The sequence below is a fragment of the Phoenix dactylifera genome, chromosome 6 (genome assembly GCF_051530095.1).
Source record: "Phoenix dactylifera cultivar Ajwa chromosome 6, Ajwa_hap1_PhDact_Kaust_v1.1, whole genome shotgun sequence".
Classification (NCBI taxonomy): domain Eukaryota; kingdom Viridiplantae; phylum Streptophyta; class Magnoliopsida; order Arecales; family Arecaceae; genus Phoenix; species Phoenix dactylifera.
In genome coordinates this window covers 21,735,550-21,756,521 of record NC_143195.1, presented here as the reverse complement: position 1 = coordinate 21,756,521, position 20,972 = coordinate 21,735,550, and the positions used below count along the sequence as shown (strand labels likewise).

The 20,972-nt window shown below is 47.3% G+C and overlaps 1 protein-coding gene and 1 long non-coding RNA gene across 2 annotated transcripts; both read left to right on the top strand.

Moving 5' to 3' along the window:
- Positions 1–2,836: 2,836 nt before the first annotated feature.
- LOC148703150 (uncharacterized) lies at positions 2,837–4,981 on the top strand. The gene is made up of 2 exons (XR_016395727.1): positions 2,837–3,344; positions 3,499–4,981. It is a non-coding gene; the product is annotated as an uncharacterized LOC148703150 (long non-coding RNA).
- An 11,748-nt stretch (positions 4,982–16,729) lies between these two features.
- LOC149753348 (uncharacterized) lies at positions 16,730–20,558 on the top strand. The gene is made up of 2 exons (XM_089923725.1): positions 16,730–19,309; positions 20,385–20,558. Exons 1-2 carry the CDS (start codon positions 16,730–16,732, stop codon positions 20,556–20,558), a joined length of 2,754 nt encoding a protein of 917 aa, XP_089779851.1.
- The last annotated feature ends 414 nt before the right edge of the window (positions 20,559–20,972 follow it).

Here is a 20,972-nt window from a genome sequence, read left to right as displayed (position 1 = left end):
AAATAAAACACTCTTCTTCTTTTTTATTCCTTTCCCCCAAACCGATGGCCTCCCTCAACATAAAATAACAGTTTTTTTATTTCTTTCTTCTTCCCAAGAGAAACAGAGCATTGCTCTGTTTCTTCTCTCTTTTCTTTGGGCTCGCCGACCACCTCCTTGGACCCGCCGGCCACTCGCCGAGAGCTCCCCGCCTCCTCCTCCCTTGTTCTGCCGGCCACCCTCCTATTTATAGGCTGAGGATGCTTGGGATTCCGGAAGAGCGGACTTGGAGGCACGATCCATGGAGCTCGGGCGCGGGGTGATTCACGGCTGGTCACGGGATCACTGATGATGCTTGGATCCCGGAATCGTTGCTGGAGGAGGAGGCGCCGGATGCGGGATCGCTGGGAGGAATCGTGGAGCGGACGCCGGATGCTGCTATCACGGGGACGCGTTGAAATGAATGCCGACGGGAAGGAGGGGCTGGCGGGTTGAAGCGGAGGCTGCCGTGGGACCACTGCTAGCATCACGGGATCACCGGAGATGCATCGCAGGATGGTGCGATGGATGACAATGAAAGCTACCGCGGGCTGAGGCGGAGGAGGCTGCTGTGAGCGTTGATCACGGACACGGTGGAGGCCGGACGAATCCGGAAGGGGGAAACGGCTGCGAGGTGCTGGGATCATGGCGGATTGCGGAGGAGGGGCTGGAGATCCGGAAGGGTAGCTGGGAGTACGGGGACGTTGAGAGTTGGAGCTCGGACGCGGTGTCGGAGGCTGGGAGATCGCTCGGGATCATTTGGAGGCTGATCCGGCTGGAAGCTGGGAGGGGGGATTTGATGCTGGGAGATGAAGCGGAAGGGAGGAAACGCGGATGGCTGTGAGGCAGCGGCTGCTTGGATCACGGAAGATGAGTCGGGAGCTGGAAGAGACTAAGTTCCGTCCAATTAGTCATATAGATAATAATAAAAAAAATAGTATGATATGAAATTTGGCTTGTAGACGGATGGACTTAGTTCGTCACGGGTCATCTATTCTGACTGGAGGTCTATTGCAAGTCTTTCAAGTTATGGGTTACCCAGCACCTCATAGTTATGATATGGCCAAATTAAATTTGCCCAAAATTCTTTCTCAATAAGCATAAAAAAATTGGACCCGACTCGGACCCGACCCGATCTTCAACCAGGTCGGATCTGGGAAGGGATCCTTCTTTAGTCAAATTTGTACTCAATGTGCATTTTATCTCTAATTTATGAAAATCTGTGTCAAACCCAAATATAATATTAATCCAGTGAATTTATCATTATCGGTTAGCAATAATAATAATTCAGGTGACATGTAGGTCGCACTTTTGTACTCTCATCATATGCTCCATCCAATTTTATAGATTTACTATTAAAATGCTGATGTTATTTTTATAAATTTTAAATCTTTTTCATATAATATTGTAATGTTCCTTTATATTTTCTTATTATATTTAATTACAACTTTTGATTGTCTATCTTCCATTATCAGATGCTTAACACACCCCATTTCTAATCAAGTGAGCAAAGAAACCATACTTTAGAAAGAACAAGGTTTTTAAAGAAAGAAAAAAAAGGATAGCAGAGGAGAGAGGATTTTGTTGGCCTACCTATGTAGCCTCCATTCCTGATCTGGGATTGTGTTTCTTAATTCATCAACCAAATAAAAGTTCTTTTTTTTGTTTAGAAGGAAACAAAAGCTTTTAATACATTTTAAAAAACTGTTTTAACACAATGACTATAAGTTAAAAGAAATTTATATTAGATAAAACTAATTATATTAAGAGATTGCTTTTATTTATTAAAATATTTAAAGAATTTTATAGTTTATTAGTTTAAATTTATAGTACAACTATGAATAGGAAGGGATTATGCTTACACGTCGAAACAACTAACCTTAAATGGAAACCAAAAATGTTCGACGGGAAAGTCTGTGGTGGCATGTAAATCCGACGGTCTTGATTTTTTTTAACCAAAAAGAGCCAAGCGGCCCCGCGAACTCCCTTCCTCCTGTACCACTCGGACGTCACGTGAACGGAACGTCAAACGCCCGTTAAAAACTCCGCAACCGGATCCTATCCGACTGAACTGGGCCATATTCCTATCCGAATTTTTGGAACTTGGGATCAAACTTGGGCTTAATAATTTTTAAAAAATTCAAATCCAAGCCTGGCCCGTGCTTAAGCCTAGGCTTGATTTGAATATGATTGGACCGGTCTGAACTTGTGGAGTAGACTATAGTCCATTGAATTACAAATGGCTTTCATATTCATACTTTAGATTTCTAAATAGTTTAAGATGCCTTGAATCACGTCCAACTATTATGTCTTTAGAAGTTTCTATAGAGATCTAAAAATATTAATATTCAACTGTTCTCAGTCTAAAGATTCAAAAAAGGATGATGAAAAGTTTGAAACTTTTTTAGGCCTAAATTGGGCTCAATTTCGGATTTTATTCGAGCTCGAGCTTAGTTGGCCTGTCTGCAAAAAAAAAAAATAAAGGAGTTCTACATTTAAGGCCAAATTACGTTTGCAATCTCTCAGGCTAGCCTAACATAAAGTTGGCGGGCATGGGCCCATTTCAAGCATTGGGTCAGCCCACTATTGTAGATTTACAAAAATACCCCTAATAGCAAGCAGAAGCCAAGCAACGGAAGGGCATTTTAGTAATACGACTTAGGCGACAGGCCTGCTGCTAACCGACGTTGAACCAAGGGTATTTAAGTAATTTTGTTGGAGTTAAGTCAGCTGAGTCACGTTACTTCCATAAAAAGGTAAATTGCGTGGGGTATCTACCTCCGGCGGAGCGAACGAACGGAAAACAACGGGGGGGGGGGGGGGGGGGGGATCGGGGAAAGCAAAAATTATAAGGTTTTTGTGATTTTATTCCCTTTTTGGTGTCTAAAGATCTCTTATTTTTGGTGAATTTCGGTTTTAGTGGTTTTATCAATGTTAACTTATGTCCTTGGTGATGCTCTAGAATGGTTTGATGGTTGGAGAAGAGGTCGAGAGGAGGGGAGAAGGAAAGGTGACTTGTTGGGGAAAAAAGTTATGTTTTTGTTTTTCTAATTATTTTCTTTGGTGCGTTGAGGGATTTTTCCTTTTGAGATTTCAGGCAGTTTGAATTCTTGAAAGTGGAAAGGGCGTAGAGAAAGTATGTAATTTCCTCCAAAGTCTCTCTTTTTTTTTTTGCAGAACTTGGAGATTTTTTTTTTCCAATTTCTTGTCTTGTTCTCTTGGTTAAAGTAATCAAGAGAGTTTTAATGTCAAAATTATCTCGAAATAATCTGAGGCAAAGTTTCTTTGCGAATAATCTGGGAGATTTGTTACCCTTTTATTGATGTGTGAGTAATCATGTTTGAATACGGGCATCATCTGATCTTTCTGTTTCTGATATTCGGGATTTAAATTTTTAGTTATGTGTGCTGTTAATGGTTGCGATTGTTTTATTCTTTTATTTGCTTTGTTTGATGTAAGATGTTTGAGAATTTTCAACAGGAAGACATGATTCAAGTAGATAGACAAGGTTTTGATATTTATATTGCAACAATAGCTGAAGTCTCAGGGAAAATTTTGAAGATCAGGTACTATTTCTGTCAAATTATGATTAATATGTATGAACATTCCAGATGAAGGGAATTGTTATGAGAATGAAGTTATGTTGCCGTTGTTATAGCCCCCCAATAATTATAAAGCAGCACAAAAAGGAGACTTGTGGCAGGGAAAAATGGAAAATTTGCTGCATAATATGTTCTCCACGTCCCATAGATCGGACCTCATTCAAATTCTTAACTCTTCAGAGATGATATGGGGTGGCATATTAACACTCTTATTAATAATCCTCATAGATATTTTAGAATCATGAGATGTATGGGGCTGTAATTACGATGAATAACTCAAGATAGTTAGGGCTTAAAGCTTTCTTTTTTTTCTTTTTTTTTTTTTTTTTGCTTTGAAAAAAGGGGAAGGGGGGAGGAAGGGACAAGCCCACCCCCGCGTAGCAGCCCCGACCACTGGGCCCCCACCCCGCCAGGAGAATGTTCGATGCGGGTAGACCGAGTCGTGTGTTGGGCACCCCGACCTATTTTACTCATACCCTCCCCACCCGTGGGCCGGCTCAGTTATCCGACCCGACCCTCCGTGTGAGTACGTCACACCTGGCACCACCCAGGCTACCAGCCGATCAGTAGCGCTTCCAGACCCCGTGTCTAGGCGTGGGGCATCCGGTCCCCGAATTTAATCGACGCTCGTGCATTTCGAACCTGGAACCACTTGGTTGGAAGCAAACGCCCCGTTCCAACTGGGCTACCACCTTGGTGGTGGGCTTAAAGCTATTTACATCAATGAATTTAGCTGCAAATTTGAGTATACTGATTGCCGAACATATGCAGCCATATTTCCTTCCATGATCCATAGCGTAATTTAAGTACTGATTTTAATTTTTCAGAGGTTGCATGACATGTATGTCCTTATCTCCATGCATGATTGCTAGCATAGTCTTAATCAAATGTCATGTTAACAAGTCATAAATATTGTCATTAGGATTTTTCACTCCATGATCGATGAATTATGACATATTAAGCCATTTATATAAAGGTAATTAAGATGATAGATTGATAAGTGATGCTAAAAATTTATAGAGATGACTTTTATTAGACATGTAGTAGTTGACAAATAATTTCCATCATACTTTTGAAGCGTGAACAAAGAATGGATTATTTATTTTGAACAAAACAATGTCTGTAGTAGCATCTGAATCTTTAAAAAAATTATGGAGCAAAACATTAACAAAATATATGTTGACCATCCACCACAAGACCCGATTACTAGACCCTTTTAACAGAAGTAAGGATATTTCTAGTTTTAGTAAGCTTAATTGCCACTGTGCTTGTGGTTTTACTAACACAAGTAATCTTTTTTGGAAGGAAGAGAAATTGAACCTAATAGAGATGAACAAGACAAATTAACAGAATTAATTTTGTTATTTGAGAGATAATATCCATGTGCTTGTAATTAAATTTTGTGATATGATTGATGAGCAAAAAAGTATGGCTACTTTATAGGACTTTACTATCTCTGTTTGACTTCATTATGGTTACCTAATAAATCTTTAAGAAGAGATTACAGCTAATGGCATCCTTTAAACAGGCTAATTCCCCAACATAGAAGATAGACATATCCCAATATATCTATTCAAGTGTTGTTGATAGACATTATTCAAGTAGATAGACAAGGTTTTGATATTTATATTTCAAGAGTAGTTGAAATCACATGGGAAATTTTGAAGATCTGGTACTATTGTCAAATTATGATTAGTATGAAAGAGCATTCCGGATGAAGGGAATTGTTATGAAAATAAAGATATGTTTCCTTGTTATAACCCTCCAAATCCCAATATTTATAAAGCAGCACACAAGCCATACTTGTGGCAGGGCAAAATGGAATTTGCCGCAGAATATGTTCTCCACATCCCATAGATCAGATCTCATTCCTATTCTTAACTATTCAGAGCTGATATGGGGTGGCATATTAGCACTCTTATTGATAATCATCATAGATATTTTAGAATTGTGAGATGTATTAGACTGTAGTTATGATGAATAACTCAAGATATTTAGGACATAAAGCTAGGCTATTTACGTCTAAGAATTTAGCTGCAAACTTGAGTATACTGATTATAATCCTTTATGTGGTGCTGAGCATATGCAGCCCCATTTCCTTTCATGATTAATAGCATAATTTAAGTATACTGATTTTAATTCATCAGGAGTTGCATGACGCATACGGTCTTAAGCCCTTGCATGATTGCTAGCATAGTCTTAAGCAAGTGTAATGTTAACAAGTCATAAATATTGTCACCAGGCTTTTGCACTCCCTGATCAGTGCAGAATAAAATATTTAGCTATTTATATAAGGTAATTACGATGATGGATTGATAAGCGATGGTAAAAATTTATAGAGATGACTTTTATTCGACATGTAATAATTGACAAAATAATTTCCATCGTACTTTTGAAGCTTGAACAAGGAATTGATTATTTATTTTGAAAAAGACAACATCTGTAGTAGCATCTGAATCTTTAACAAAATTAATGCGAAAAACATTTACACAACTTGATATACTTTGACTATCCACCACCAAAGTCCAATTACTGGACTCCTTTGACAGAAGTAAGGGTTTCCTAGTTTTAGTAAGCTTGATTGCCGCTGCACTTGTGGTTTTGCTAACACCAGTAATCCTTTTTGGAAGGATTTGAAACTTGAACATAACAGAGATGAACAAGAAAAAATAACATAAATTAATTTTTTTCTTTGAGAGATAATATTTGTGTGCTTGTAATTAAATTTTGTAATATGATTGATGAGCGAAGAAAGTCTAGCTACTTTATAAGACTTTACTGTCTTTGTTTGACTTCATTATGGTTTCCTAGTAAATTTTTAAGAAGAGATTACAACTAATTGCCTCCTTTGAATAGGCCACATCCACAACATAGAAGATAGACATATCCCGATATTATCTATTAAACTATTGTCTCATTGGGCCCACATGCTTCATCACTTGAAATAGTTGCCAACGAGCTTGATCACCAAACACTATATCTTCAATTTCTTGCCTTAATTTCTTGGTTAAGTACTTGAGAGATTTTTAATGTCAGTATTATCTCAAAATATTCTGAGGCAAAGTTTCTTTGCAAATAATCTGAAGATTTTTTTACCCCTTTCTTGATGTGTGAGTAATCTTGTTTGAATATGAGCATTATCTAATCTTTCCATATCTGAATTTCGAACCTTAAAGGTTTGATTATGCATGTTGTCAATGCTTGCAATTTTTTTAGTCTTTTATTTGCTTTCTTTGGTGTGAGATGTTTGAGAATTTTCAACAAGAAGACATAATTCAAGTAGATAGATAAGGTTTTGATCAAGGAAAATGGTAGCATCCTGAACTGCCCAGTTCAGGGTGTATCGGACTTTATTGAGGGTGAAATGGCTTGGTTCCGCTCCTCAGTTTAAGAAATCAGATGATGGAGGGGGAGAGGGAAAAAGAAGAGAGACAAAAGAGAGGAGGGAGGGAGAGGGCGATGGAGGAAGAGGGGGAGAGAGAGGGAGAGGTAGGGGGGAGAGAGGGAGAGACATGCTGAGAGAGGTCCCAGTCTCTTGGAGAAAGGAAGAGAGGGCTTGGATGCCCTCCCTGATCATCGGGTTAGCCTGGCATCCGAGGGCCGAGCTCGTTGGTCGCGCGCCTATCACTTGCCGCTCGACGGGATTTCTCCGTGGCCAGCTGCGATCGTATTTCTCCTCCTCTCGAAGCGTCGCCTGGGGAACACCAGAAGGCTATTAAATGCTAATTGAGGCGTTACCTGGGAAATCGAATCGGCCAGTTGCTGCTTGCGAGGAGTGCCAGTTAAGCGGCCGCGATACGCGTGTTCTTCGAGGCGGCTGCGGCCTGGGCGCGTGCGGAGATACGTGGGCCGTGGGATACACGCCGCCCGGAGTGTCCTGCATGAAGAATGCAATTAAGGAGAACGACGCTTAGGAGGTCGTGGGAGGATACGCCTCGAGAGCCGGAACGGCTCCGGATTCGATGCGCCCGCATTTATTGGAGCCACCCGCATCGGAACGACCGGGGGGCCACAGTTTGGCTATAAATATAAGTGCAGGTGCGGTGGAGCCTGCCAAGCCGGAGCTGTTCAGGTTGCCATGGATCGTGGACCTCCTCTCCGGTTCGTGGCTGGGAAACCCCTGCCGGAGGAACGGGAGGCGCGCCCCTCGCGACTTCCGCCAACTAGCCGTTTCATCTGGGATCAACAAGGAGATTCTCCCCGGCGGAACTCCGCTCTAGGCGTTTCATCCGGGATCACATCCCCCCTCTTTTCAGTCCCACCTCCCGATTGAGCTCTGCGCTAGACGCTTCATCCGGGATCGCGCCTCCTCGCGCTCTTCTCCCTTGTATTCCTTTCCTCCCCTTCTCCTGGGGAGGACCGGAATATCCCTTGGAGGTGGCGTTCCTCTAGAAGCAGTGCGAACTTCTTCTTCGTCCGCGCCGGCTCTTCGTCTTTTGCGTGAGGCGTCGATGGCGCCTCCGGGGGGAAGCACCCACGCCCGGTGGGATTGCAGCTGCTTCGGATGGAGGGTTCGGGATCCCAGATCCTCAGCTTAACGGAGTCCCCACCTCTTCCTTAATTTCTTTACTCCCCAATTCCCCTCTGGGAATTCTTTGTAATCACACGAACACGCCATTGTAACCAGGAATTATTGAGATAAAAAGGACTATACATTTTTTGAACTGTCTTTCTGGCTTTGTCTTTCTACTGGTAATACACCCGTAGGTTAGCGGAATTCCAGCTCCTTGGAATTTCTCGACCATCTAGGGCCTCCAACTGGTAGGAGCCAGGTCGGTTTACCCAGCGAACCCTATACGGGCCTTCCCAATTTGGCGCCAGCTTCCCACCTTCCGCGGGTTGAGATGCTTTGGCTCGCCTTAGCACCAGATCTCCGATTTTGAAAAGTTTTGGTCGGACCTTGGAGTTATAATATTGGGCCACCCTCCGCTGATACATCGCCATCCGAACCTGCGCCATTTCCCTCGCTTCTTCCAAGAGGTCCAAGTTTCCTCGGAGTTGCTCCGAATTGACCTCGGGTCGGTGCGTAGCCACCCGGGGCGAGGGGAGTCCGAGCTCCACGGGGACAACCGCTTCCGTGCCATAGGTTAGGCTGAAAGGCGTCTCCCCGGTAGGGGTCCGATGCGTGGTCCGATACGCCCAAAGGACGTTCTCGAGTTCTTCGACCCAAGCTTGCCCCGTCCGACCGATTCGCGCCTTAATTCCTTGGAGGATTGTCCGGTTTGTCACCTCGGCCTCACCGTTGGTTTGGGGATGCGACACAGATGTGAACCGATGCTCGATCCCGAATTCCTCGCAGAAGTCACGGAAATGCTTGTTGTCGAACTGTCGACCATTATCCGAGATGAGGACCCGGGGTACCCCAAATCGGACAATGATGTTTTTCTTCACGAACTTCCGGACTTGCGCCTCCGTGATAGTGGCCAGCGGCTCTGCCTCCACCCACTTGGTGAAGTAGTCGATTGCAACAATCAAGAATTTCCGCTGGGCGGAAGCGACGGGGAATGGTCCGAGGATATCCATTCCCCACTGTGCGAAGGGCCAGGGTGCGGTGATTGGTGCCAAGGAGACAGAAGGGACTCTCTGGACGTTGGCGTGGCGCTGGCAGGCGTCGCATTTCCGTACGTGATCCTTTGAGTCCTCCAACAAGGTAGGCCAATAATAGCCTTGCCTCATGATCTTGTGCGCCAAGGACCTAGCCCCCGAGTGCGATCCGCAGACGCCCTCATGGACTTCGCCGAGGACGTAGGCCGCCTCCGAGGGGCGGAGGCACCTTAAGAGGGGGGCGGTAAACGAGGTCCGATACAGCCTCCCTTCATAGAGTACGTAGTGGGCGGACTTCCTGACAAGTCGCCGAGCTTGATCTTCGTCTTCAGGGAGGATCCCTTCGGCGAGGTAGGCGACGAGCGGGTCCATCCAAGACGGCTCCGGATCAATCGCCATCACCGCTCCAGCCTCGCCGATGCTCGGGGCATCCAGGGTCTCCAGGTAGATTGCCCTCGACAAGTTGTGCGCCTCTGCGCCCACCAAGCGGGACAACCTGTCGGCCCTGGCATTTTCGCTTCTGGGGACCTGCTGGATGTCGACACTGCCGAGGTCGGGAATGAGTGCTTGCACCTTCCGGACGTAGTTCTGCATGGTCGGGCTCCGGGCCTCGAACTCCCCACGGACCTGCCCGACCACCAGCTGGGAGTCGGTGAAGACCTTCAAACGCCGGATGCCGAGCTCCCCGGTGAGTTTGAGTCCCGTGACTAGGGCCTCGTATTCCGCCTCGTTGTTGGTAACTGGAAATCCAAACCTCAAGGCATACTCGGCTATCACTCCATCAGGACAGGTAAGGACCAGCCCGGCCCCTCCACCCTCGGGGTTCGACGACCCATCGATGTGAAGCGTCCAGGTCGGGAGGTCGAGGCTGGGCGTTTCCGGCGGTCTAGGTTCCGCCTCCTGCACCGTGCATTCAGCGAGGAAGTCCGCGAGCACCTGGGCCTTGATGGCGGGTCGAGGCTGGTAGCGGATGTCGAACTCACCGAGTTCTACTGCCCACTTCACCAGCCGTCCCGCATTCTCGGGGTTGCTGAGGATCTGTCGTAACGGTTGATCAGTTAAGAGGGTGACAGAATGGGCCTGGAAATAGGGGCGGAGCCTCCTGGTCGCGGTCAGCAGCGCGAAGGCGATCTTTTCAGCCTTCGTATACCGCGTCTCGGCGTCCCGTAGGACCCGGCTGATGTAGTACACAGGCTTCTGGAGCTTTGCCTCTTCCCGAACCAGCACCACACTGACCGCGGTTGGGGAGACCGCCAGATAGAGGTAGAGCATCTCCCCTTCTTGCGGCTTGGACAGTAGGGGAGGAGACGCCAGGTATTCCTTGAGCTGGTCGAATGCTGCTTGACATTCGGCCGTCCAGAGGAAGTCTTTTGGGCGTTTTAACACCTTGAAGAATGGTTGACAGCGTTCGGCCGATTTTGCCACAAATCGTCCGAGCGCGGCGACCCTTCCAGCGAGCTCCTGAACTTCCTTTACTTTGGTCGGAGGGGACATACCTTGGATGGCCTTGATTTTGTCCGGGTTGGCTTCGATACCCCGCTGGTTGACAATGAAACCAAGGAACCTTCCGGCCGAAGCGCCAAAGGCGCACTTCGCTGGGTTCAGCTTCATGCGAAACTTCCGTAAGGTGGTGAAAGTTTCCTCCAGATCCACGATGTGCTGGTCTGCCTGGCGGCTCTTCACCAGCATATCGTCCACGTACACCTCCATGTTCCGGCCGATTTGCTCTTTGAAGATTTTGTTGACAAGGCGCTGGTAAGTGGCGCCAGCGTTCTTCAGACCGAAGGGCATTACCTTGTAGCAGTACAGCCCCCGGTCCGTTATAAAGGCAGTTTTCTCCTCGTCCTGTGGGGCCATCATTATCTGGTTGTAACCGGAGAAGGCGTCCATGAAAGACAGCAGCTGATATCCGGAAGTCGCGTCGACCAGTTGGTCTATCCGCGGAAGCGGGAAGCTATCCTTAGGGCACGCCTTGTTCAGGTCGGTATAGTCGACGCACATCCTCCACTTCCCGCTCGCCTTCCGGACAAGTACAACATTTGCCAGCCACTCGGGGTAACTCACCTCCCTTATGAATCCTGCCTCCAAGAGTTTGTCTACCTCCTGGTCGACCACCCGGATCCGATCCGGGGCACAGTGTCTCTTCTTCTGCTTCACTGGCCGGTGGGTCGGGTCGACGTTGAGGGCGTGAGAAATGACCTCCGGGTCGATCCCAGGTACATCGGCCGCCGACCAGGCAAATACATCGGCATTGGCTCGGAGGAATTCCACCAACCGGGCCCGAGCTCCCGGGTCGAGATTGGCGCCGACCCGGACCACCCGGTCCCGGCGGCCTTCCTCGAGGGGAACTTCGACCACACCCTCGGCCGGCTCCCCCTGCCGCAAGGCCACCTCGTCTCTGGCATCAAGGGACTCGACGCTTAGGGCTTCTGCGGGCTTCTTCCCTTTGAGGGTCGCTAGGAAACATTGCCGTGCGGTCGGTTGGTCGCCTCGGACCTCCCCGATCCCGACCGCCGTGGGGAACCGCATGAGCAAGTGGTACGTAGAGACCACCGCGCGAAGGGCGTTCAGTCCGGGTCGTCCGAGGATAGCGTTGTAGGCCGAGGGAACACGGACGACCAAGAACCCGAGTCGCACCGTGGCTTCTGCGGGTGCGACGCCCGCAGTCACAGGCAGCTCAACGACACCTTCCGCCGGGACAGCGTCACCGGTGAATCCTATGAGGGGGGTGGATATTTTGTGCAACAATTGTCTGGACAAGCCCATCTTTTGGAAGGCCTCGTAAAACAAGATATCAGCTGAGCTTCCACTATCCACAAGAACACGCCTTACATCATACTTTGCTATAGTGAGGGAGATCACCATGGCGTCATCGTGGGGGGTCTGAACCCCCTTTACATCCTCATCACAAAAGGTGATTACATTGCCGACCCTCTGCCTCTTTGCGACGGCCGCCCCTGACGCTTCCGTCGAGCCCCCTGCGTTCCTCACGGGCCGGGGGCAGCCCCCAGTGATAGTGTGGATCACGCCCGCAACGGGTCGATTCTGCTCCCGAGGCTCCGGAGGGGCCGGGTCGGCCGGACGCGGGTCTGCGGGGGGACGTCGGTCGCTCACATATCGACCGAGACGCCCCCGGCGGATGAGAGCCTCGATCTCGTCCCGAAGCTGGAAGCAGTCCTCCGTGTCGTGGCCGTGGTCTCGGTGGTACTCACAGTACGCCCGGGAGGGCCTCTTCCCAGGGATCCTCCGCATCTGTCTCGGGGCCGGGAGGTCCTCCCGCCCCTTGATCTCCATAAGGATCTGGGCCCGGGGAGTCAGGAGAGGGGTGTACCGGTGAAAACGTCGGGGCGGAGAACGAGGGCGTGGGGCGCCGTGGTTCTTCGCCGGCGACGGGCTTCTGCGCCGACGCTGAGGCGTCGGGCTCCTCCTCTGGCGTGCCTCTTTCCGCCTTTTCTTCCCAAGCTTTTGAGGGATCTCGGCGGCCTCCTTGCTCCGGTGGGCGGCCGCCTCCTCGGCGTCCGCATACTGGTTCGCCCGGGACAACAGCTCTGGGAAGCTCCGCGGCAGGCGTTTGTCCAGGGAGAAGGTGAGTCTGCCCTTCCGGAAGCCACGCTTCAGGGCTGAAAGAGCTACCTCCTGACTCAGGTTCCGGACCTCCAGCGTAGCCCTGTTGAAGCGGGTAAGATAATCCCGCAGGCTTTCTCCCTCGTTTTGCCGGACATCAAAGAGGGAGTCGGAGACCAGTCGCCGTCGGCTACTGACGGCGAAATGAGTGATGAAGAGGCGAGTGAACTGGTCGAAGGACCGGATTGAGTCAGCCTCCAGCCCGGCGAACCATGCCCTCGCCGGGCCACGGAGGGTTGCCGGGAAAGCCTTGCAGAGAAGGGGATCTGATGCTCCGTGGAGGAGCATAAGGGTCCTGAAACTCTCGACGTGATCCCACGGGTCCGCCGCCCCGTCATAGGGCTCGATCGCCGGCATTTTGAACCCCGGCGGATTCGGGGTCCGCAGGATCCTCGAGGCGAGCGCCGGCTGGGGGGAGATCTCTAAGTCGGCGAAGGGATCTTTGGAATGGCCCTTCAGGACCTGGAGTTGTCGGTGGAGATCGTCCACCCGCCGGTCCAGGGAGCGCGACCGGTGGGTGGGAGACAAGGAGCGGCGAGAGGGGGACCGACTGGAGCGCGGGTTCCTCGAGGACTGGGGGGTCTGGGAACGCGCCCGATTCCGCCTCTTGTACCCCGCGCAGCTCCGGTGGGAAGGTCCCGGCAGAATGGAGCGTGCTCGAGAATCCTCCTCGCGCCGGCGCTCCTCCCCATGGGAGAGGAAGGAGCGCGGGTTGAGGAGGACAGGCGAACGCTCAGGCAGCAGCGGCTCCTGAGCCCGCTGCGGCGCCCGGGACATCGCACCCTGCAGATTCTGCACCGCCTCCGCGAGGGTGCGAACCTGCTGGGCTAGCTGGTCGAACTGGGCGGCTTCGACCGTCTGAATGGGCGGTGGGGCGGTGGAGTGTTGCTGAGAGTGTGTTGGAGATGCAGCGGCCTCCCGGCCAGAGGCGCGAGAGGCCCCGCGACCGGAAGCATTGGAAGCTCCACGACCACCTCGCCGTGCCATTACGATCGCTCTGAGATCCGGCCCTCCTTCTAGCGCCAACTGTTGCTGGGGGTCCAAACCGAGAACGATTGGCACAGCGGTGTGAACGGGGTTCCCTTTGAATTGCTTTGGTTGCGCTCCGCCCTCCGCCGAGAAACCTGCAAGCAAGCCTCGCACCACCACCTGGGTAGTGGGGGCCCTCCGACGATCAAGTCAGGGGAGATCGAAGGAGAAGGAGAAGGAGAGGTAGCAGGTAAGATGATACTCTGGAAAATCTTTCTTACCCTCCCCCTTCCCCCCCCAGCCCCATATATATCAGGCTGGGGGGTTTTTCTGGGGATTGGTCATCGTGTGGCACGATGGGGTTGCCACTGACGTGGCCGTTACAGGGCGTCGTGGGGCAGCGCTGGGTACGGCCATGGCAGGGCGTAGTGGAGCTCCACTTTGTACGGCTGTTACAGGGGATCGTGGGGCAGCGCCGGATTCGGCCGTTGCAGTGAGTAGTGGAGCAGGGGGCCTGGTGGGGACACCAATGAGCCAGCATCACTTTGGCTTGACTGCTAGTCCACATTTCTTGAGTCGTCCAGTTTTTATTTTTATTTTTTCTCGTTATTTATTTAAGTCAAGTTCGTGTCAGGTCCAATCCAATTCAAGTCCAGTTCAAGTAATGCTGAGTCAAGTCAATGTCGGTCCAGCCCAAGTAGTATTGAGTCCATGTCATAATAAAGTCTACATTCAAAAGAACCCTCCCAAAGCTCCAGCCGGTTCACTCATCAAAGCTCCAGCCGGTTCACTCATCAAAACACCAGCCGGTTCACTCATCAAGCACCAGCCGGTTCAGCTCCCCTGTTCCAAAGCGCCGTACTCGTCTTCTCCCCAGCCGGTTCCAAGGTGGTTTCTTCCCAACCGAATGAAGCTCCAAGTCCTCCTCCCAGCCGATCCCAGCCGACGAGTCGCCTTCCTCCCAGCCGACGATCGGTTCTCTTCCAACTCTAGCCAAAGAAGACGACGGGTCATCTTCTCCTCCAGCCGTTCCAACTCCATCGCCGACGGGTCATCTTCTCCTCCAGCCGTTCCTTGCAGAATCCCAAGAAGCATCCGTTCTTCATCCCAAAATACCAACCAGGTTCATCCCATTCGACTCCAGTGCCCTCCAGCCGTTCTTTGAAGCCCATGAGACGTCCCTGTTTCAAGGAAATATCAGCCGGTTGCCATGGGATTTTGAACGCTGCTGTTATTCATCCAAGAAGAGGCCATCCCGATCCATTTCAACATCGTATTCTCCATCACGAGTCTTCCCAGCTTCCACGGTTCCTTGGAGCGATTAATTTCCATCACTTTGGCTTGAATGTATCAGCCGGTTACGGGGCCATTTATTTCTTCTTTATCATGTACTGGTTGCTCTGCCTATAAAAGGGGTTTATCTTGTTATGTTGGAGAGGAAAAAGAAGAGAAGCTGTTTGATGTATTGCCTGAAAGAAGTTTGGTGTCCAATCCCAAGATCCCACCCTCCTTCCTTCTTTAAAATCCTTCTCTTCTAAGTGACGCGGCGTCCCCCCTGACTTCCACAGCTTCTTCTAGCGTAGGCGGCGCTCATCATCCGGCTTCCCGTTCTCTCTTCCGGACTCCTTCCCGATCCGGCGAATCTTCGTCCGGATTATTTATCCTTTGATTAGACTATTGTGTTTTGTTTTTCCAAACATCCTGCTACCTCAATTAACCCAGGACTTCTGTTCCAGATCTTGTCGGTTTCCTCCATCCGTCTCAACGAAGGGCGACCCGTCAGCGAATCAGGACCCTGGACTTGCCTCCCTCTTCCAGGATTTTTTTCTCGAGCATCGTGTCCGTGTGATCCTTCTACTACAATTCTGAGTAAGTCGTTATTGGATTCAGTTAAGTTCCCAAATTTTTATACTTAACAGCAGGAAACTTAAAGTAGAACAACGTGCCCTAATTATGTGTTGATTTCCTAATCATCAACGATCCTTCTTTAAAATTTGTTAAAGGAACTGATCAATTGTCGGTAGTTTCTTACAGTAAATTCGATTTTTAATATAATCATCTGATAGCAGTTAGATTTGAGTTGGCTAATAGTTTATGAATTGGGTTGCTGAAATCTAATTATATATATATATAAAAAAAAGAATTAGTTTGCATGCATTGATCTTGTTACACATCAATTTGGTATCAGAGCACGGTTTATTAGGGCACCATTTTCATGCATTAGTGCAGAACTTAGAATTACTAACCAGTTTTAATCTTTCCGCATCCTTTTCTGAGTATAGTTTATTTGGGTCATCAACATTAAGATTAAAAGTTTTTAGCTAGTTTGCTTGATCAACTATTCAAATGCAATTTAATGACATGACATAAAATGATAAAAAAATTTCTTGATTATAAGCATTTGCATAAAATAATCTAAGGGCTGAACCCATTAACAAGATAAGGTCGGGATTTCATCACTCGTCCTTAGCCCAAAAATCATCCCAGTGCATAAATATCCTAAGCCTAATTAAAATTAATTAGACGTTGGCCCCTAAGGATAATCGAGCTCAATAGGACGAAGACCACTGAAAGTTGCACCAATTTCGCTCTATGATCCCGGTCGATGTCTAGGCAAGCTTTGTCCCTTTAAGTGATTAAAGGGAGACAGTCTCTGTTCGAGGAAAGTGGGTTTTAAGTGGGACCTTTGCTACATGCAACGTGACCCCTCCACTTACCTGGGAGCTTACCTGGTCGACTAGGTTATTAGACCGGATTGGAGGCTTAAGTGTACTCTTCAACTCAGTTAGGAGCTGTCTAGAATTTTTAGGGAAAACCTTAGAAATTGTTGGGTGATGCATGTGTTTGCTTTATTGTATTAGGGTGTTTGTGTAAAAATAAAAAAATAAAATTCAAAGAAAAGCTACCCAAACTCCATGACTACCAGATCCGGAACTAGTTATCAACCAGACGAGCCTGAGTCCAGTCGTGGGATGGACCCTGACATCAGCTCAATCCTTAGAGAAATTAATGAGAAGCTAGGAAGGTTATGTACTCGAGTCGATGCCTTAGAAGAATACCAAGATAGGGGTAGTCCTTCCCAAGCCAATAACCCAAGAGAAAGAATTGATCACCCACTCTTTGATCGGAACCACCAACATGTCAATGACTATCCCACGAATAGGCAAAACTTTGACAGAAATCACAATCGTCCACTAGATGACTATCCCAGAGAAAGGCCCCATCACAATGAAAGAGGTCGTGATCCTATAAATCAACCTCTTAATGATCACCGTGACATCGATGACCGTATACTTCGAAGTGTCAGGGTTGAGGCACCCAGCTTCGTAGGCCGCATGGATCCTCATGAGTATCTTGACTGGGAGTCAGATATGAATCATTATTTCGAATGGTACGACATGTCTGAAGAGCGAAAAATTCGATTTGCAAAAATGAGGCTTCTCGGTCAAGCCAAATATTATTGTCAGAATGTGGAACGTCTAATTTTACATAGGAGACAGGAACCCATCCGAACCTGGGATGAAATGAAGGATAAACTTAGGGAGAAATACCTTCCCACTTCCTATCAACAACGCCTTCTTGATCAATGGCAGACCTTGACCCAGGGAAACAAATCCGTCACTGACTACATCGCCAAGTTTGATGAGTATCTCATGCGATGTCATGTCAATGAGGATCCCTCTGTCACCCTTTCCCGATTTCGTGCCAGGTTAAGAAATGACATCCAACGAGAGCTTTTCATGCGAGAGGTCTATAGTCTAGAGCAGGCATATCAATTAGCTCAGGATTATGAGAGATTCCAAAGAATGCCAAACACTCGACCCAGTGAACCTAGAAACTCAAGTATACTAGGTCCTAGACCCGAACCACACCAAGTCCCCAGAACTAATCCAAATCCAACCTCAACCACCAGACCTCCATTAGTTGCTCCTCCACCCAGGAAAGAAGACCGAGGCAAAGGCATCCTGAATGAAGGACGTAGGGAGAGTAGCTCAAGGGGTAGATGTTTCAACTGTCATGGAATTGGACATTTTGCAAACCAGTGCCCTTCTCGTGCCCTACATATTGGAGAGATCGAAGAGGAACACCCTGGGGAAACTGTAGAAGACGAAGAAATTCACATAGCTGATCCCGAACTAGCCGAGGGATTCGATGAACCAAATTTCACTGAAGAAACTGAACCTGAAGTTAGGATAAATGTACTAAGATGTACCCTGACACAACCAAAGGAATGTGAAGATTGGCGAAGAATTACAATTTTTCATACCTACATAAACAATGGGAACAAGGTCTGTAAAATTATCATCGATAGTGGAAGTTGCATCAACGCAGTTTCCACTGATACAATTTCCAAGCTTGGACTTACACCCGTCGACCACCCCAGTCCCTACAAGGTCGCCTGGTTAGATACTTCATCCATACCTGTTAGATACCGTTGCAAGGTACCCATTAAGTTTCAATCCTACCAGGAAGAAATTTGGTGCGACGTTCTTCCTATGGACGTCGGAAGCATTATTTTAGGACGACCTTGGTTATTCGATCAAAATGCCACGCTTTTTGGTCGAACAAATACTTGCTCATTCATGCACAAAGGCAAGAAAATCACACTATACCCTTCACCACCAAAAAAGCCAAAGGATAGTAACCCAATAAAACCAAAAGAGGAAGAGCAACCCAAGGGATTACATTTGATCAACGCAAAAGAACTAGAAAGAGACATCAAAGAAAGCCCTTCTGTGTGGGTTTTAGCTGTTAAAGAAGTTAGTCTGAAAGAAACAAGCCCAATTCCAGAAGAAATGACTAATCTTCTTAAAGAATTTGAGGAACTCACCCCAGAGGAACTTCCTGATCAACTACCACCTATGAGGAACATACAGCACGCAATAGACCTAGTCCCTGGAGCGACCCTACCAAATGCCCCTCACTATCGGCTCAATCCTACTGAACATGCCGAGTTGAAACGTCAAGTCGAAGAACTCCTAAGAAAAGGATTCATTAGGGAGAGTTTAAGCCCATGTGCCGTACCTGCCCTTTTAACTCCAAAAAAAGATGGAACTTGGAGAATGTGTATTGATAGTCGGGCAATTAACAAGATCACAATACGATATCGATTTCCGATTCCCCGACTAGACGACATGCTAGATATGATCTCTGGATCGAATATATTTTCTAAAATTGATCTTAAAAGTGGTTACCATCAGGTTAGAATCAGACCAGGAGACGAGTGGAAGACCGCATTTAAAACCAAGGATGGACTATATGAGTGGTTAGTAATGCCGTTCGGTCTGTCAAATGCTCCCAGCACTTTCATGAGACTAATGACTCAAGTACTACGACCTTTCATGGGAACATTTGTTGTTGTCTACTTTGATGACATCCTCATTTACAGTAAAACAAAGGAGGAACATCTAGACCATCTTCGGCAAGTTTTCCAGACGCTTAGATCCGAAAGCCTATTTATCAACCTTAAGAAATGTGAGTTTATGACTACACGTGTTACATTCTTAGGATTTGTTGTGACTCCAGATGGACTATCTGTGGATCCTGAAAAGGTGAGTGCAATCAAGAATTGGCCCGTACCCCAGAATGTGCATGAAGTAAGAAGTTTTCATGGGTTAGCCACCTTTTACCGTAGATTTATTAAGGGATTCAGCACGATCATGACACCAATTACAGATTGTATTCGTAAAGGAGCCTTTGAGTGGACTAAGGCTAGTAACCGTGCTTTTGAGGAGATAAAGACTTTAATGACCAGTGCACCTGTGTTACGACTTCCTGATTTTTCTAAAGTCTTTGAAGTCGCATGTGACGTATCAGGTGTAGGAATTGGTGGAGTCCTAAGTCAAGACAAACACCCTGTGGCCTATTTTAGTGAAAAACTAAATGAAACCAGGCGCAAATACTCCACCTACGATAAGGAATTTTATGCCATAATTCAAACTCTTAAATTTTGGAGGCACTACTTACTACCACAAGAATTCATTTTATATTCAGACCATGAAGCCCTCAGATTCCTTAGTTCACAAAAGAAATTAAATCCTAGACATGGCAAATGGGTTGAATTTTTACAATCATACACTTTTGTATTAAAACATCGTTCCGGTGTAGATAATCGAGCTGCTGACGCGTTATCTCGAAAGGCAAACCTGTTGTCAGTAGTCAGTGTTCAAGTCACTGGATTCGAAAAATTAAAAGAAGAATATGATAACTGTCCTGATTTTGGAAAAATCATGTCTGCTCTCCAACAAGGAACTTCGAAAGAGATAGATAAGTATTCCCTACAAGAGGGGTACCTTTTCCTGAATAATAAATTATGTGTCCCGCATACGTCTGTTCGAGATTTTTTAATTTGGGAATTACACGCTGGGGGATTGTCTGGTCATTTTGGGAAGGCCAAAACTATTGAAGCCGTAGAGCGTCAATTCTACTGGCCCAGTTTGAAGCGCGACGTTGCCAAAATTGTGGCTCAGTGTCGAATCTGTGCTGTTGCCAAACAGCAAAGACAGAATACGGGATTATACACTCCACTTCCAATACCTGAATATCCCTGGAAAGATGTCAGTATGGATTTTATTCTAGGATTACCACGGACTGCCAAGAGACATGACTCCATCTTTGTGGTTGTAGACAGATTTTCGAAAATGGCTCATTTCCTGCCCTGTTCCAAAACCTTCGATGCTTCTCAAGTTGCCCGGATATATTTTAACGAAATCGTTCGTCTACATGGGTTACCCGAATCCATTGTATCAGACCGAGATGTCAAGTTTGTCAGTTATTTCTGGAAAACTTTATGGCATCTAATGGGGACAAAGTTAAAATTTTCATCTGCATATCATCCTCAGACTGACGGTCAAACCGAAGTTGTAAATAGAAGTTTGGGTAATTTACTTCGGTGTTTAGTAGGTGAAAATATGAAAACTTGGGATCTTTTACTACCTCGAGCCGAATTCGCATATAATAGTTCCGTCAACAGAACCATTGGCATGAGTCCATTTGAGGTTGTTTACGGTCAGCACCCTAGAAAACCTGTTGATCTCATTCCATTACCCATGCATTCCAGGACATCTGAGTCAGCTGAGTCATTTGCACAACATATTAGGGATCTGCATAAAGATATTATAAAAAAACTAAATATCAGCAATCAAATTTATAAACAATTAGCAGATTCACACCGCCGGACATCTGATTTAGCTGAAGGTGATTATGTTATGATAC

Excerpts from the sequence above, each read along its gene's own strand:
- LOC149753348 (XM_089923725.1), top strand. The coding sequence starts at position 16,730 with ATGGACCCTGACATCAGCTCAATCCTTAGAGAAATTAATGAGAAGCTA. Across the intron at positions 19,310-20,384 it reads TATCTGTGGATCCTGAAAAG|ACAGATTTTCGAAAATGGCT; the intron begins GTGAGTGCAATC and ends TTGTGGTTGTAG.